The 16,096-nt window shown below is 47.5% G+C and overlaps 1 protein-coding gene across 1 annotated transcript in view; it reads left to right on the top strand.

The window, feature by feature from the left end:
• LOC147684297 (uncharacterized) overlaps positions 1 to 16,096 on the top strand; it is a 164,405-nt gene that overhangs the window by 104,936 nt on the left and 43,373 nt on the right. The window contains exons 13-14 of the mRNA XM_086942304.1: positions 1,785 to 1,950; positions 12,847 to 13,106. Coding sequence (XP_086798430.1) covers positions 1,785 to 1,950; positions 12,847 to 13,106 — 426 coding nt within the window. The remainder of the gene's footprint in view (positions 1 to 1,784; positions 1,951 to 12,846; positions 13,107 to 16,096) is intronic.

Genomic DNA, 16,096 nt, shown 5'->3' with positions numbered 1-16,096 from the left:
ATGGAGTATCCTCTCTGCCAAACTCTAAATCAGACCCTTAGACTTCTGGGAATCGGAGGAAAGGTTCGAAATAATCCTTTCATGAATTGTTTGATGATTCTTTCGGACTACAACGAGGGTCCTGAGAAAGTTCTTCTATATCGTGATATAGCGGCGAGATGAACTTTAATAGACGCATGGGCTAAACCAGATTTTGCCAATAGCAGAATGTAGGGGATAATTTCATGAGCTGCTGCGTTCAAAGGGTGAATCTTAACCTGTTGGCACCATAAGCAGAACCTCTTCCATTTCATCTTATACGTTCTGTTTGTACTTTTCGCTCTGGCCTTTGACAATATATCTCTGCATTCCGATGAAATATCTAGATGTTGAAACTCACAGTGTTCAGGAGCCAGGCCACTAAGCGCAGTGATTTGGGATCTGGATGACGCACAGTTCAATCAAATTCGAAATGTGTAACTGTTACTCACAATGAGTAACACTTGAGGTCTATGAGTTATTTGTATGTAGATATTGGGGTTGTATGACTTTACAACGCATTCCATTGTAACGCATGCCTTTCCCACGCATGCCTTACCACACGAATCCCTTTTCTGAATCATTTTGTCCACCATAAATGTGGAAGGGTATACTCAGATGTGAGTCCCTTGCTCATTGCACCATCAGGATTCAAGCAAGCCGAGTCGACGACGGCTGAAATGCCAGAAACCGGTCCCCGGAAGCTTGTTTCCTTCCCAGTATAAGAATTGGCTTGGTAGTTTGGTTTGCCCTGTTCCCATGATGCACTGGGCCAGGGACAGACTGATTTGCATATAGCCAGGTTCTGAGCTGGGATGGTGCAGTGAGATAAATAACGGTGATGGATCAAGCCCTGATCTCTTGACTGGGTAAGAGTGGTCTGCTTAATTCAGACACTCTGTTCATCACCACCCCCTTTTCTGAATTACCACACGAATGCCATCACCACGCATATCCTTTACCACAAAAAATTCTTTTACACGCATACTTTTACAGCGATTTTCGTTGTTAAACGATGCATGTAAATGGCATTTTCATGTTAAAGAATTTTCACCCTAAAAATGTACCTATTAAATGTACCCCTCCGCGGCGCCCCCCCTCATTCCTCCTTTCCTTTGCTCTCCTTGATCCTCCGTGGTGATGTTGTACGTCATTAAGAGGAAGTGGAAGTGTTTTTCCTTTTCCTCATACGACGCTGATTGCCTCCACATCTTTTTCTTTATACTTTGGAAACAGGTGCGTTTTTTTTTAGGGGGGGTTGCCCCCCAGCCCCCTTTTTTAAACCCACACTTTTTTTGTGGAGGGGAACCCCCCCAAGCCACCCTTTTTAAAAAAAAACGTTAGCACAAATGCCTTTACTACATATTTCGTAGTAAAGGTATGCGTGGTTAAGGCTTTTCCTTGTAACCACGCATGCGTTGTAATGCATGCGTGGTTATGGTTATGCGTTGAAACGGCCGCGTTGTAGTGGCCGTTTCCCAGATATTACAGGTTATATAGCACAAATATAGTGAGACAGCAGTGGACACAGTACATGGTAGAAAGAGAGTGACTGGTTCAGGACCCTATACAAAGAGCAGGTGGAGGGCAAATGGGAGAAGCGGGCGGTTTTTCTACATGGTAAGCATTGGGGTATTTTACTCCACATGATAGCGAGGCCCTGAGGTGTGGTTAGTGTGCTAGTATCCTCGTAAACACAGGCGACCCGGCCTTCCCTCCTGTCCTGACAATTTTACTCACAAGTGCTTTTTCTCTGTCCTCATCAGCACCCTACAACCCCACTCTGAGCGCGGAGGCCTCCGAGGACCCCAACTCACTGGACGTGAAGGCCCCCTGGCAGTCCCTCGTGGTCAACTGCAAGAGGAACCCCTGCAGCGGCTCCATCATCAGCGACTACTGGATACTGACCTCGGCTAACTGTGTGCTGGACATGTAAGGGCTGCACTCAGGGTCCCCTCACTGTGTCACTTGGGGCCCAATTCACAAACTGCGGGGCCTATTTATGAGGTCATTTCCTTCGCTCATGGACCAGGTAACGCGTGCAAGAGCAACGCAAACCATAAGATAGATTTTTGAAGCCACGCCTCTTTGCATGGCTCTGAATGGCTCCAAACATCTGGAGTAATGCAACGCAGTGCAAGCTGGGAAGGCGTTCCATGGGCGCTGCGTGACTGTTCCAATGCAACGGGCGTGATGTTTGACACATTCCTCGATTTGCAAGAACTTGTGAATCTGGGTAAGATTCCCAGGGGAGGCGAAACGAGGAGAAATATCTCTATTTCTCCTCATCTCTTCCTCTTTCTATGTGTGCGGCACTGTGCAACGCTCACAGAAACAGGAACATGTCTCCCAGGAGTTTCTTGGGCAGGAAGTTGTCCATTTGGGAACAAAAACAATCCTGCATGCGAGGCATGCTCCTTGCACCATGGTGCAAGGGCGGCTGCGTTAGCACTATGGGGCCAATAGGGCGCCCGCGCAGGACAGGAACGCGCCGTATCTCCTCAAATACGGCGCATTCCGGCCCTTCCCTGTCGCACAGTGCAGCGAGGCGACTCGCTGCGAAACACTGCGGGGCTTCCCCATAAATAGGCCCCGGCATTTTGTAGCACAGAAATAGAAATGAGTACAAGAGTAATCCCACCGCTCCTATCGACCCTAGGGTGAGATCCTCACACGTGCACTCACAGTTCTTAGTAATAGATGAGGGCGGGGCCAAGTGAAGTGAAGGAAAATGTGAAATATTTACTACAGAATGGGAGGGATTTAAGGAGGGGCCTGGAGGGGGTCAGGTATGGACTATCTAAGGCTTTACGCAAATCCAAACATCCATACCATACAAGAGTACACTTCTAATATTACTCCAGCCCAAAAGGCCACTCAACAGTGGTAAATGTACTTCAGTCTAGCCTTAGAGTACGTCTAGCACCACACATGGCCCCCAACAGGTACTGCAACACCCTCCCATAGAAAAGAATGACCGCTGTGACTTTGATGACCCCGTAGGATATAATGTTAAAATAAACCAGTTTCTTTCGACTTTTAAAAAATATATATACATTTAATTTAATGGTATAAAATGATATATAAATAAAATAAAAAATGTCTTATAAACTATGTTAATAAACTTTTCATTTTAAAAATAAATGTAACTATATTTTTAAATAATTAAATTCATGTTCTTCTGTACATAACTTTTAACAAACATAAATTTAACTGTAGCTAGGCATTTAAAAGAAAAATCACTAAAATTAATTTAATCTTTGTAAATCAATTAAATATTTAATTCCAAATTAAGTAAACAGTGCATAGCATTTTTAAATATTGTTCTATGTTTAAAGTAAATATACACAATTAATTTGCATTTATATGTCACAAAATATTTTTACTACTTTTTTAAAGTTTAATAAACTTTTAAACATTTTCTTACACTATACCATAGGAAGAGCTGCACTCATGTTTGAAAAGTTACTAGTAATGAGGTTACACTCATAAATTTAGCTCCATCTCATGTTTCAGAGGGTTAAGACATGCGCGTCTACACGATGTAATAAATCTGTGCTCGGAAATAGTGAACAGCCAAAAGTAGTAAATGTACTACAAAGTGCAAGGAAAAATGGACACATGTAAATGTACTTGTGTGTAAATTTACATGTGTGAATAGGCCCCTCTGTGTGCATCGGCGTTCAGTCTACACTTGCACCCTCTGTAAGGATCCCAGGCACTGGTCAATCCTCAGTGAGTTCTAGATAATGACACTGGCTGCCTGTGTGTTGGATGTGTAAGGGAAGCACTTACAGTACTCTCAGTGTGCACCTGAACTCACTGTACTCTTACTGTGCACCCGCACTCACTGCACTCTTACTGTGCACCGCACTCACTGTACTCTTACTGTGCACCCGCACTCACTGTACTCTTACTGTGCACCCGCACTCACTGCACTCTTACTGTGCACCGCACTCACTGTACTCTTACTGTGCACCCGCACTCACTGTACTCTTACTGTGCACCCACACTCACTGTACTCTTACTGTGCACCTGCACTCACTGTACTCTTACTGTGCACCCGCACTCACTGTACTCTTACTGTGCACCCGCACTCACTGTACTCTTACTGTGCACCCGCACTCACTGTACTCTTACTGTGCACCCACACTCACTGTACTCTTACTGTGCACCCGAACTCACTGCACTCTTACTGTGCACCCGCACTCACTGTACTGTTAGTGTGCACCCGAACTCACTGCACTCTTACTGTGCACCCGAACTCACTGTACACTTCGACGAGGAGACCCTGCCATACTCAATACTCCGAGAGTCCTGGATACTGACTTCAGCTGCCTGTATATTGTTCATGTAAGGGTTGCACTCTCTGCACTCTTGAATGAGGTACTCAAGCAGTTTCTCAATCCTAAGTGAATAAGGGTACTGACACTAACTGCCAGTGTGCCGGGCCTGCGCTCCCTGAACCCTCACTGGAACCTGCATTCCCTGAACACAAGCACTCACTGAGCCTTCACTGGGAACCTGCTTTCACTGTACACCTGCACTCACTGGACCCTCACTGGGAACCTACTTTCACTGTACAGGAGCACTCACTGAGCCTTCACTGGGAACCTGCTTTCACTGTACACCTGCACTCACTGGACCCTCACTGGGAACCTGCACTCGCTGTACACCAGCACTCATTGAATCCTCAGTGTGAACCTGCACTCGCTGTACACCCACCAGCACTCACTGAAGCCTCACTGGGAACCTGCGCTGGCTGTATACCTGCACTCACTGAGCCTTCACTGGGAAACTTCACTCGCTGTACACCAGCACTCACTGAAGCCTCACTGGGAACCTGCGCTGGCTGTATACCTGCACTCACTGAGCCTTCACTGGGAAACTTCACTCGCTGTACACCAGCACTCACTGAAGCCTCACTGGGAACCTGCACTCGCTGTATACCTGTACTCACTGAGCCTTCACTGGGAACCTGCTTTCACTGTACACCTGCACTCATTGGACCCTCACTGGGAACCTACTTTCACTGTACACAAGCACTCACTGAGCCTTCACTGCGAACCTGCACTCGCTGTACACCAGCACTCACTGAAGCCTCACTGGGAACCTGCACTCGCTGTACACCAGCACTCACTGAAGCCTCACAGGGAACCTGCACTCGCTGTACACCAGCACTCACTGAAGCCTCACTGGGAACCTGCACTCGCTGTATACCAGCACTCACTGAAGCCTCACTGGGAACCTGCACTCGCTGTACACCAGCACTCATTAAACCCTCACTGGGACCCTGCACCGGCTGTATACCTGTACTCACTGAGCCTTCACTGGGAACCTGCACTCGCTGTACACCAGCACTCACTGAAGCCTCACTGGGAACCTGCACTCGCTGTACACCAGCACTCATTAAACCCTCACTGGGACCCTGCACCGGCTGTATACCTGTACTCACTGAGCCTTCACTGGGAACCTGCACTCGCTGTACACCAGCACTCACTAAACCCTCACTGGGAACCTGCACTCGCTGTATACCTGTACTCACTGAGCCTTCACTGGGAACCTGCACTCGCTGTACACCAGCACTCACTGAAGCCTCACTGGGAACCTGCCCTCACTGTACACCAGCGCTCACTAAACCCTCACTGGGAACCTGCACTCCCTGTATACCTGTACTCACTGAGCCTTCACTGGTAACCTGCACTCGCTGTACACCAGCACTCACTGAAGCCTCACTGGGAACCTGCACTCGCTGTATACCAGTACTCACTGAGCCTTCACTGGGAACCTGCACTCGCTGTACACCAGCACTCACTGAAGCCTCACTGGGAACCTGCACCGGGTGTATACCTGTACTCACTGAGCCTTTACTGGGAACCTGCACTCGCTCTACACCAGCACTCATTGAATCATCAGTGTGAACCTGCACCACCTGTACACCAGCATTCACTAAACCCTCACTGGGAACCTGCACTCGCTGTACACCAGCACTCACTGAAGCCTCACTGGGAACCTGCCCTCACTGTACACCAGCGCTCACTAAACCCTCACTGGGAACCTGCACTCCCTGTATACCTGCACTCATTGAGCCTTTACTGGGAAACTTCACTCGCTGTACACCAGCACTCACTGAAGCCTCACTGGGAACCTGCACTCGCTGTATACCTGTACTCACGGAGCCTTCACTGGGAACCTGCACTCGCTGTACACCAGCACTCACTGAAGCCTCACTGGGAACCTGCACTCGCTGTACACCAGCACACACTAAACCCTCACTGGGAACCTGCACTCGCTGTACACCAGCACTCACTGAAGCCTCACTGGGAACCTACACTCGCTGTACACCAGCACTCACTGAAGCCTCACTGGGAACCTGCACTCGCTGTATACCTGTACTCACTGAGCCTTCACTGGGAACCTGCACTCGCTGTACACCAGCACTCACTGAAGCCTCACTGGGAACCTGCCCTCACTGTACACCAGCGCTCATTAAACCCTCACTGGGAACCTGCACTCCCTGTATACCTGTACTCACTGAGCCTTCACTGGGAACCTGCACTCGCTGTACACCAGCACTCACTGAAGCCTCACTGGGAACCTGCACTCGCTTTATACCAGTACTCACTGAGCCTTCACTGGGAACCTTCACTCGCTGTACACCAGCACTCACTGAAGCCTCACTGGGAACCTGCACCGGCTGTATACCTGTACTCACTGAGCCTTCACTGGGAACCTGCACTCGCTGTACACCAGCACTCACTGAAGCCTCACTGGGAACCTGCACTCGCTTTATACCAGTACTCACTGAGCCTTCACTGGGAACCTGCACTCGGTTTACACCAGCACTCACTGAAGCCTCACTGGGAACCTGCACGGCTGTGTACCTGTACTCACTGAGCCTTCACTGGGAAACTTCACTCGCTGTACACCAGCACTCACTAAACCCTCACTGGGAACCTGCAGTGGCTGTATACCTGTACTCACTGAGCCTTCACTGAGAACCTGCACTCGCTGTACACCAGCACTTACTGATCCCTGGCTGGGACACTGCACTCGCTGTACACCAGCACTTACTGATCCCTGGCTGGGACCCAGCACTCGCTGTACACCAGCACTTACTGATCCCTGGCTGGGACCCTGCACTTGCTGTACACCAGCACTTACTGATCCCTGGCTGGGACCCTGCACTCGCTGTACACCAGCACTTACTGGTCCCTGGCTGGGACCCTGCTCTTGCTGTACACCAGCACTTACTGATCCCTGGCTGGGACCCTGCACTCGCTGTACACCAGCACTTACTGATCCTTGGCTGGGACCCTGCTCTTGCTGTACACCAGCACTTACTGATCCCTGGCTGGGACCCTGCACTCGCTGTACACCAGCACTTACTGATCCCTGGCTGGGACCCTGCACTCGCTGTACACCAGCACGTACTGATCCCTGGCTGGGACGCTGCACTCGCTGTACACCAGCACTTACTGATCCCTGGCTGGGACCCTGCACTTGCTGTACACCAGCACGTACTGATCCCTGGCTGGGACCCTGCACTCGCTGTACACCAGCACTTACTGATCCCTGGCTGGGACCCTGCACTCGCTGTACACCAGCACTTACTGATCCCTGGCTGGGACCCTGCACTCGCTGTACACCAGCACTTACTGATCCCTGGCTGGGACCCTGCACTCGCTGTACACCAGCACGTACTGATCCCTGGCTGGGACCCTGCACTTGCTGTACACCAGCACTTACTGATCCCTGGCTGGGACCCTGCACTTGCTGTACACCAGCACTTACTGATCCCTGGCTGGGACCCTGCACTCGCTGTACACCAGCACGTACTGATCCCTGGCTGGGACCCTGCACTCGCTGTACACCAGCACTTACTGATCCCTGGCTGGGACCCTGCACTTGCTGTACACCAGCACTTACTGAGCCCTGGCTGGGACCCCGCACTTCCTGTAAACCAGCACTCACTGTACCCTTCAGGCCCAAGCCATAAACTGCTTTTTCCATTACTACAGTTGTACTACTTACCTACTACAAAATGCAATTAATAAACCTATGGGAGGGAATCTCCACCCCGCCTCTCCTATATTTTCTCTGGGAAAATCTAGGCACATGTATGTTTTCTACTTAGTAGTAAATGTGGGTGGGACTGTGGTGGTGGACAAATGGGGAATAACTACTACTAAATGGGAGGGGTTTAGGGAAGGCTAAAGCAGCGCCTTGAAACCCTTACGGGTGAGTAGTCGCTCTTTATACGATCACTGATTGATTGTTTGAGGGAGGGGTAAGGAGGAGATTAGGGAGGAATGCCAATCCAGATGCCCAGCCACAAAATAGCGAGACAATTGCTGTTCACAAACCTCTCTTCTAAAGTTACTAATGTTCCTGCAAGGCACTCCTACAGAAAATAATGGCAGGATTTAAGGTAACACCACATAGGAACTAATGTTAAAATAATTATATTATATCAACTTTTTATATATTTGTCTTAAAAATTATGGAGAAGTAATAATTACTTTATCATATAAAAAATTGATACTTAACTTACTAAAAAAGAAAGTTTATTTTTATTAAAAATTTAAATGTAGTTTACATTAAACACAATTTTTAATAAAGTTGACTAAATATTAAATAAAAACATAATTACTAGGTAGGGTTTTTTTATTTTAGGTTAAAAAAATAATATTGATAAAATAAATTCATATATTTAAATTATTTAATTATATATAGCAAACGTTTATTTAGAAGAGGTAATGTGCTCTAATATTTTATTTCATTAGTTCTAGGGTAACAATCTGTATTTTAATTTTTTACATTTATATTTTACAAGAAAATTAAAATTTTGTTAAAACTTAATAAACTTTAGTGATTTTCCTTATTCTTTCCATGGTGGCAGGGATCTCCACAAACATATGAAAGGTTATAAACAGTAACTTATACTCATACATTTGGCTCAACTCCTTGGTTTCAGGGGATGGAGACATGTAAGTCTACACTTTGGAGTACATTTACACTCGAAAATGGTGAATAGCTAAAAGTAGTAAATTTACTCCAAAACGTAAGAGTACATTTACATGTGTAGATTTACTCACATGGTAAATTTACATTTGTGAACTGACCCTTTCGTGTGGACTTGCACTCACTGTGCACCTGCTCTCACGGTGCCCTCACTCTGAACCTGCACTTATTCCTCACCTCTCTCCCCAGCAAGTGCTGGGCACTGACATGACCTGCCTAAGTGCTGGACATGCAAGGGCTGCACTCACTCTACACTTACACTCAATGTACCCCTGAATGAGGAACTCCTGCATTGGCCCCGTCCTGAGCGAGTAGAGGGTATGGGTATTGGCAGCGTGTGTATAAGGCATGTAAGGGCTGCATCCTCATTTGAATCTTTTTTGCTTCTTCTAAGTTGGTTGATTGGCACATACCACTTTCTTGGGCTTTTCTATGAGGTTGGTTGGCGTATACCACTCTCGCTCCATCTTAAGTGATTGATGTACATTTGTCTTGCTCCATCTGAGGTGGCTTTTTGGGACATACGTCTTTCTTGCTCCTTCTAAGTTGGTTGGTTGGCGCCTACCTCTCCCGCTCCCTCTTAAGTGATTGTTGTTGTACATCTGTCTCGCTCCATCTGAGGTGGCTTCCTGGGGCATACGTCTTTCTTACTACTTCTGAGGTTGTTGGATGGTGCATACCTTTGACTTACCCTCTCTAAAATGGTTAGTGGCACACACAAGTCTCTCGCTCCATCCGAGGTGATTGATGTACTTGTCTGTTTCACTCCTTCTGATGTGGCTCCTTGGCTCGCACTCTTGCCTTGCTCTGAGTAAGTTTGTTGGTGCATACCAGTTTCTTCCTCTTTCTGTGGTAATTGTTGCAAACCCCTCTTTCTTACTCTCTGTAGAAGCTATTGCACTCCTCTTTCTTACTCGTTCTGTAGTCGGTGTGTGCACTCCAATTTCCTAATCTTTCTGTGGTAGTTGGTGCATACCCCGCTTCCTCTTTCTGTGATAGTTGATGCACTCCTCTTTCTTACTCTTTCTGTGGTAGTTGGTTCACTCCTCTTTCTTGCTCTTTCTCTGTTAATTGGTGCACACCTCTTTCTTACTCTTTCTGTGGTAGTTAGTGCACTCCTCTTTCTTGCTCTTTCTTTGTTAATTGGTGCACACCTTTTTCTTACTCTTTCTGTGGTAGTTAGTGCGCTCCTCTTTCTTGCTCTTTCTCTGTTAATTGGTGCATACCTCTTTCTTACTCTTTCTGTGGTAGTTAGTGCGCTCCTCTTTCTTGCTCTTTCTCTGTTAATTGGTGCACACCTCTTTCTTACTCTTTCTGTGGTAGTTGGTGCACTCCTCTTTCTTCCTGTTTCTGTGATAGTTGGTGCATACCTCTTTTTTTCCTCTTACTGTAGTAGTTGTTGCACTCCTCTTTCTTACTATTTCTGTAGTAATTTGGTGCCTACATCTTTCTTACACTTTCTGTGGTAGTTGACACACTCCACTTTCTTACTCTCTGAGGTGGTTGGTGCACTTCTCTTTCTTATTGTCTGTTTCATTTGGCACACTCCTCTTTCTGTGGTATTTGCTGCACTCCTCTGTCTTATTCTTTCTGTGGTAGTTGGTACCTACCTCATTCTTACTCTTGCTGTGGTAGTTGGTGCACTCCTTTTTCATCTTCTTTCTGTGGTAGTTGGTGCACTCCTCTTTCTTCCTTTTTCTGTGGTAGTTGGCCGACTCCTCTTCCTTCCTTTTTCTGTGGTAGTTGGCGCGGCGCATAGCTCTTTTTTCCTCTTTCCGTGGTAGTTGCTGCACTCTTCTTTCTTACTCTTTCTGTAGTAATTGGTGCATACATCTTTCTTACACTTTCTGTGGTAGTTGGCGCACTCCTCTTCTTACTCTCTGTGGTTGTTGGTGCACTACTTTTTCTTACTCTTTGTGGTAGTTGGTGCACTCCTCTTTCTTACTCTCTCTTTGGTAGTTGGCAAACTGCTCTTTCTGTGGTAGTTGCTGCACTCCTCTTTCTTACTATTTCTGTGTTAGTTGGTTCACTTCTCTTTCTATGGTAGTTGGCACCCTCCTCTTTCATCTTCTTTCTGTGGTAGTTGGTGCATTTGTCTTTCCTACTCTTTCTGTGGTAGTTGGTGCACCCATCTTTACTTTTTCTGTTGTAGTTGGTGCATTCTTCTCTCTCACTCTTTCTGTGGTGATTGGTGCACTCCTCTGCCCTACACTTTCTGTGGTAGATGGTGGATACCTCTTTCTTACTCTTTCTTTGGTAGCTGGTGAACTCCACTTTCTAACTCTGTCTGTGGCAGTTTATGCATTCCCCTCTTCCTCTTTCTGTGGTAGTTGCTGCCTCCTCTTTCTTATTCTTTCTGTGGTAGCTGTTACACTCCTCTTTCTTATTTTCACTGTGGTGGTTGGTGCATACCTCTTTCTTACCCTTTTCTGTGGTGGTTGGCTCATTTCTCATTCTTACTATTTCTGTGGTAGTTGGTGCATTTTTCTTTTTTACTCTTTCTGTGGTAGTTGGTGCATAACTTTGTTCCTCTTTCTGTGTTAGTTGGCACATTTATCTTTATTACTCTTTCTGTGGTAGTTGGTGCAGAACTTTCTTCCTCTTTCTGTGGTGGTTGGAAAACTTCTCTTTCTGGGGTAGCTGGTGCATGCTTCTTTCTTACTTTTCCTGTGGTAGTTAGTACATACTAGTTTCTTACAGTAGTTGGTGCACTCCTCTTACTTGCATTTCTTGCAGTGACTGTTAGTGCACTCCTTTGTCTCACTCTGTCTTTCAGGTAGTTGATGTATACCTCTCTCTTGCACCTTCACAGATGATTGATGGGCGTGTCTGTGTTGCTCCTTCTTAAGTTGTTGTGTGGCTTATACTTGTGCCTCTGACGCGTTAGTTCACATGCATCTCTCTTTTGCTCCATCACTAATGGTTGCTGTACACGTCTTTCTTTGTCATTCTGAGGTAGTTGCTTGGCATATATCGGTTTCATGCTCCCTCAGTTTATTTGCTTCGTACATACCATTTTTTTACATCTTCTAAGTGATTGGTTGTTACATACCTCTTTGTTGCCATTTCTGTGGTAGTTGGTGTGTGCATACCTCTTTGTTGCCTTTCTGTGGTAGTTAGTTGGTGCATACCTCTTTGTTGCCTTTTCTGCAGGAATTGGTTTGTGCATACCTCTTTGTTGCCTTTCTGTGGTAGTTGGTTGGTGCATACCTCGTTGTTGCCTTTTCTGTGGTAATTGGTTTGTGCATACCTCTGTGTTGCCTTTTCTGTGGTAATTGGTTTGTGCATACCTCTTTGTTGCCTTTTTTGTGGTAATTGGTTTGTGCATACCTCTTTGTTGCCTTTCTGTGGTAGTTGGTTGGTGCATACCTCTTTGTTGCCTTTTCTGTGGTAATTGGTTTGTGCATACCTCTTTGTTGCCTTCTCTGTGGTATCGGTTTGTGAATACCTCTTTGTTGCCTTTCTGTGGTAGTTGGTTGGTGCATACCTCTTTGTTGCTTTTTCTGTGGTATTGGTTAGTGCATACCTCTTTGTTGCCTTCTCTGTGGTATTGGTTTGTGCATACCTCTTTGTTGCCTTTCTGTGGTAGTTGGTTGGTGCATACCTCTTTGTTGCTTTTCTGTGGTAGTTGGTTGGTGCATACCTCTTTGTTGCCTTTTCTGTGGTATTGGTTGGTGCATACATTTTTCACTGTCTCCCGAGTTGTTTTGGTTGGTGTATACCTACTCCTCTTGCTTCTAAGGGGGTTGTATGGTGCAGTTAACACAGAGCCTCATATTATTCTCCTTACCTGTCTCTCTGCAGGGAGCCTGATGACATCATGGTCTACGTTGGCCTCCGGGGTGGCGAGCACATACCTGAGGATGTCAGGGCGGACCGCATCTTCCCACACGAGCTGTACAGGCCCATGTTGAGCAGCGCCCACAACATAGCGCTCATCCTGCTGAGGGGTCCCATCATCTACAGGGATGACATCGGCGTCCTTTCCCTCTGGCTGAATCTGCGCAGCAACATGTCCACTGTGGAGAACTGCGGACTGACTGGAATACGCTCCCTACAACCAGGTCTGACTCTACGCTGACCCACACTCAGTGCTACGAGGCCACAGTACTGGCATCACAACACTATGTACAAATCTCTATTAACACAACTCATTGGCCACAAGGGCATGGAGAAGATGTAGGCCTGTGCATTCTGGTGCCCTCTGTAGCCAGAGTGGCCACCTACAGCACGCGCTCAGGATTGCACTGGTTCTGGTACCCCTGCTCTTTACTCTGGATCGAGTGTGGCCACTGAAAGTTTAGGATGGCCGTAGTTCTGGTGCTCTTCCCCTCTCCTCTGTAGTGAGTGTAGCCACTGAATGTTCAAGATAGCCCTGGTTCTGGTGCTCCTGCCCTTGACTGTGGAGTGAGCGCGGCCACTGAGAGTTCAAGTCCAGGATAGCCCTGGTTTTGAAACCTCTGCTCCATGGTTCACGATAAGCCTGGTCCCTTGCTTCAGACACTCCTGGCTCACAGTAGCCCTGACTTCTGCTTCAGAATACCAATTGAGCCCGTCTCTTTCAACCCTGCTGTCTAGTTCACCACTTCCCTTGCTTTGTTACCCCTGGACTTTGGCTTATGATATTTCTAGCCTTTGGCTCAGGAAACTCGGCTCCCAGCACCCATGGAGTCTAGCCCTGAACTTCCTGGTGCCTGGTTCAGTATACCATTAGGAATAGCTAATAATAACTACGCCTGGCTCATGATACCACCATGGTTACCACGGTCTCTGGGTCATGACACCCCTGATGGACAGCTTACAATGGCTCCAGTCCCTGGTTCACAATACCTCTTCTTTCTGACTCACTATGACCCTGAATCTTGGCCGAGGATACCCCTGGCTCATGTTACTACCGGTCCCTGGATCCCCATTCCCAAGCTCATACTGCCCATAGACCCTAGCTCACTGCATCCCTGGTTCAAGAACAAACTGGTGCATGTTGCATGATACCCCAAGTCTCTGACTCTTGACAGTCTTGGTGTATAGCTCAAGAAAGCCCTGGTCCCTGGCACGTGTGCCTGGAAGCTAGCGCTGGATGTCGCTGGCCACGGCACATAAGACACCTGCATCGCGATGTGGCTGGCTCACCTGTCCATGATGTCCATGGTCCCTGACCCATGATACCCCTGGATCTCGGCTCATAATTCACCTGGCTCACGGTGTGCCTCACGCGTGATGTCCCTGCTCTCGGGCATATCATACTTCTGGTTGCCAGCTTACGATACAGCTGATCCTTGGCAACTGGCTCATGTCCCTCGTGCATGGTGCCAGTGTTACACGGCTCTTGAAATCCCAGCGTCACGATGCAGCTGACTAGATATGTGAAGAAGTAGAAGATGCAATACATTTGCAAATGTTTCCATTAACACCACGTGCAAACTCAGGCTCAGGGAACACTTTAAAAAATCTTAACTTTAGGATCGGTCACTAATGGTATGTGATGTGTATTTGTGAAGTGCACAACTCACCCGGAAGGCTATCCTGCCACTGAAGCAGGAGCTGTATGGCCCAAGCCGGATCAGGGCTAGGAGAAGAGCCAGGCTTTCAGTTTCTTGTGGAATTCAAGAACTGATTAGGAAGCTATGAAGTGCAGGGGAAGGATGTTTCAGGCTTTAGGAGAGAGGTAGGGGAAGACACTGCTGCTGGATCTGGTTCTGCGTATGTGGGTAAAGTGTGTGAGTAGGAGTCTGGCTGAGGAGAGGTGTCTGGTTGGTTTGTGGAAGTGTATGTGGTTGTTGAGGTACCTCGTACCAATGTTGTGTAAGGTTTTGTATGTGTGCCTCGGGAGGTGGAAGAGTGCTCGTTTGTGATTTGAGGGCCAATGGAGCTCTTGGAGGTGCAGGGTGATGTGAGTGTGGGGTGGGAGGTTGAGAGTGAGCCTGGCTGCTGAGTTTTGTACGGTCTGGAGTCTTCTGGTGAGTTCAGCTTGGATTCCAGCGTAGAGTGCATTACTGTAGTCCAGCCTGCTGGTGGTAAGGGCTTGGCTGCTTGTTTTGAGAGTGTTGGTGGGGAGCCATCTCAAGATTTTCTTGAGTATCTTGAGCGTGTGGAAGCAGAAGACGGAGCCTGTGTTCACTGGCCAGTCATGATGAGATTGGTTATGGATTACTATTCCAAGCTTTTTTCCGTTGGTTGCCAGGAGGGGTGTAGGTCCGAGTTCAGCAGGCCACCAAGTGGAGTCTCAGAGAGGTGTCTTTGCCAAAGATTATTAATTCCATCTTTGTGCATCATGCAGTTGTTTTTCATCCATCTGTTGACTTTGGTCATGCAGGCAGGGAAATTGGTCCGGATGTTTGGTGTCTTGTCGGAGAGTATGGACTGGGTGCTGTCAGCATTGGATAGGATGTTGATTGCGTCTGCGCAGCTGATGCTGGCAGGTGGGGTCCTGTAGGTGCTGAAGAGCGTGGGTCTGAGGGAGGATCCTTGTGGGACACCTCAGGTGAGGTTGCAAGCGTCTGATGTGAAGGGGCCAGGCCGACCAAAGGTGTGTGGTTTGTCAGGAAGAAGAAAGTCCAGCGAAGTGTGGGAACTTGGATGCCGGCTTCGTGAAGTTCTTGGCTACGGATGGGGTGAGAGATGGTGCTGAAAGCTGCAGAAGGGCCCAGTAGAATGAGGGCTGCAGTGTCCGTTATTTTGCCAACCTCTGTTGTTCCTCTCCGATCCATAAAGTCAGAAGACCGACTTGAAAGAGAACAACTATGGATGGTCGACGAACATTATGTGCATATGCTCACATGATATGATCAAGACAAAAAAGGAGGGTTCATCCGAAGTGCAACTTCACCATCCATGGCAAGCAATGAGTCACACTGATACACACAGATGCTACAGTGACTGGTGGCCTAGAAGGAATACCAGTCCCTCAAAACTCTTCCCCAACAGACAGCCATACATTCAAAGGCCTATGCCTATGGATGCATTCCACGTCTGCTCATACCAAGCACATTTATCACACCGTGTCCTAAGAAGAAATTTGTATCCGAGCCAAGTTCTCTGTCACCAGCTAAAGGGA

Source organism: Lissotriton vulgaris, chromosome 10 (assembly GCF_964263255.1).
Source record: "Lissotriton vulgaris chromosome 10, aLisVul1.2, whole genome shotgun sequence".
NCBI classification, from domain to species: Eukaryota; Metazoa; Chordata; class Amphibia; order Caudata; family Salamandridae; genus Lissotriton; species Lissotriton vulgaris.
Note: the sequence above shows the minus strand (reverse complement) of the source record. Positions and strands in the feature narration are given on the sequence as shown.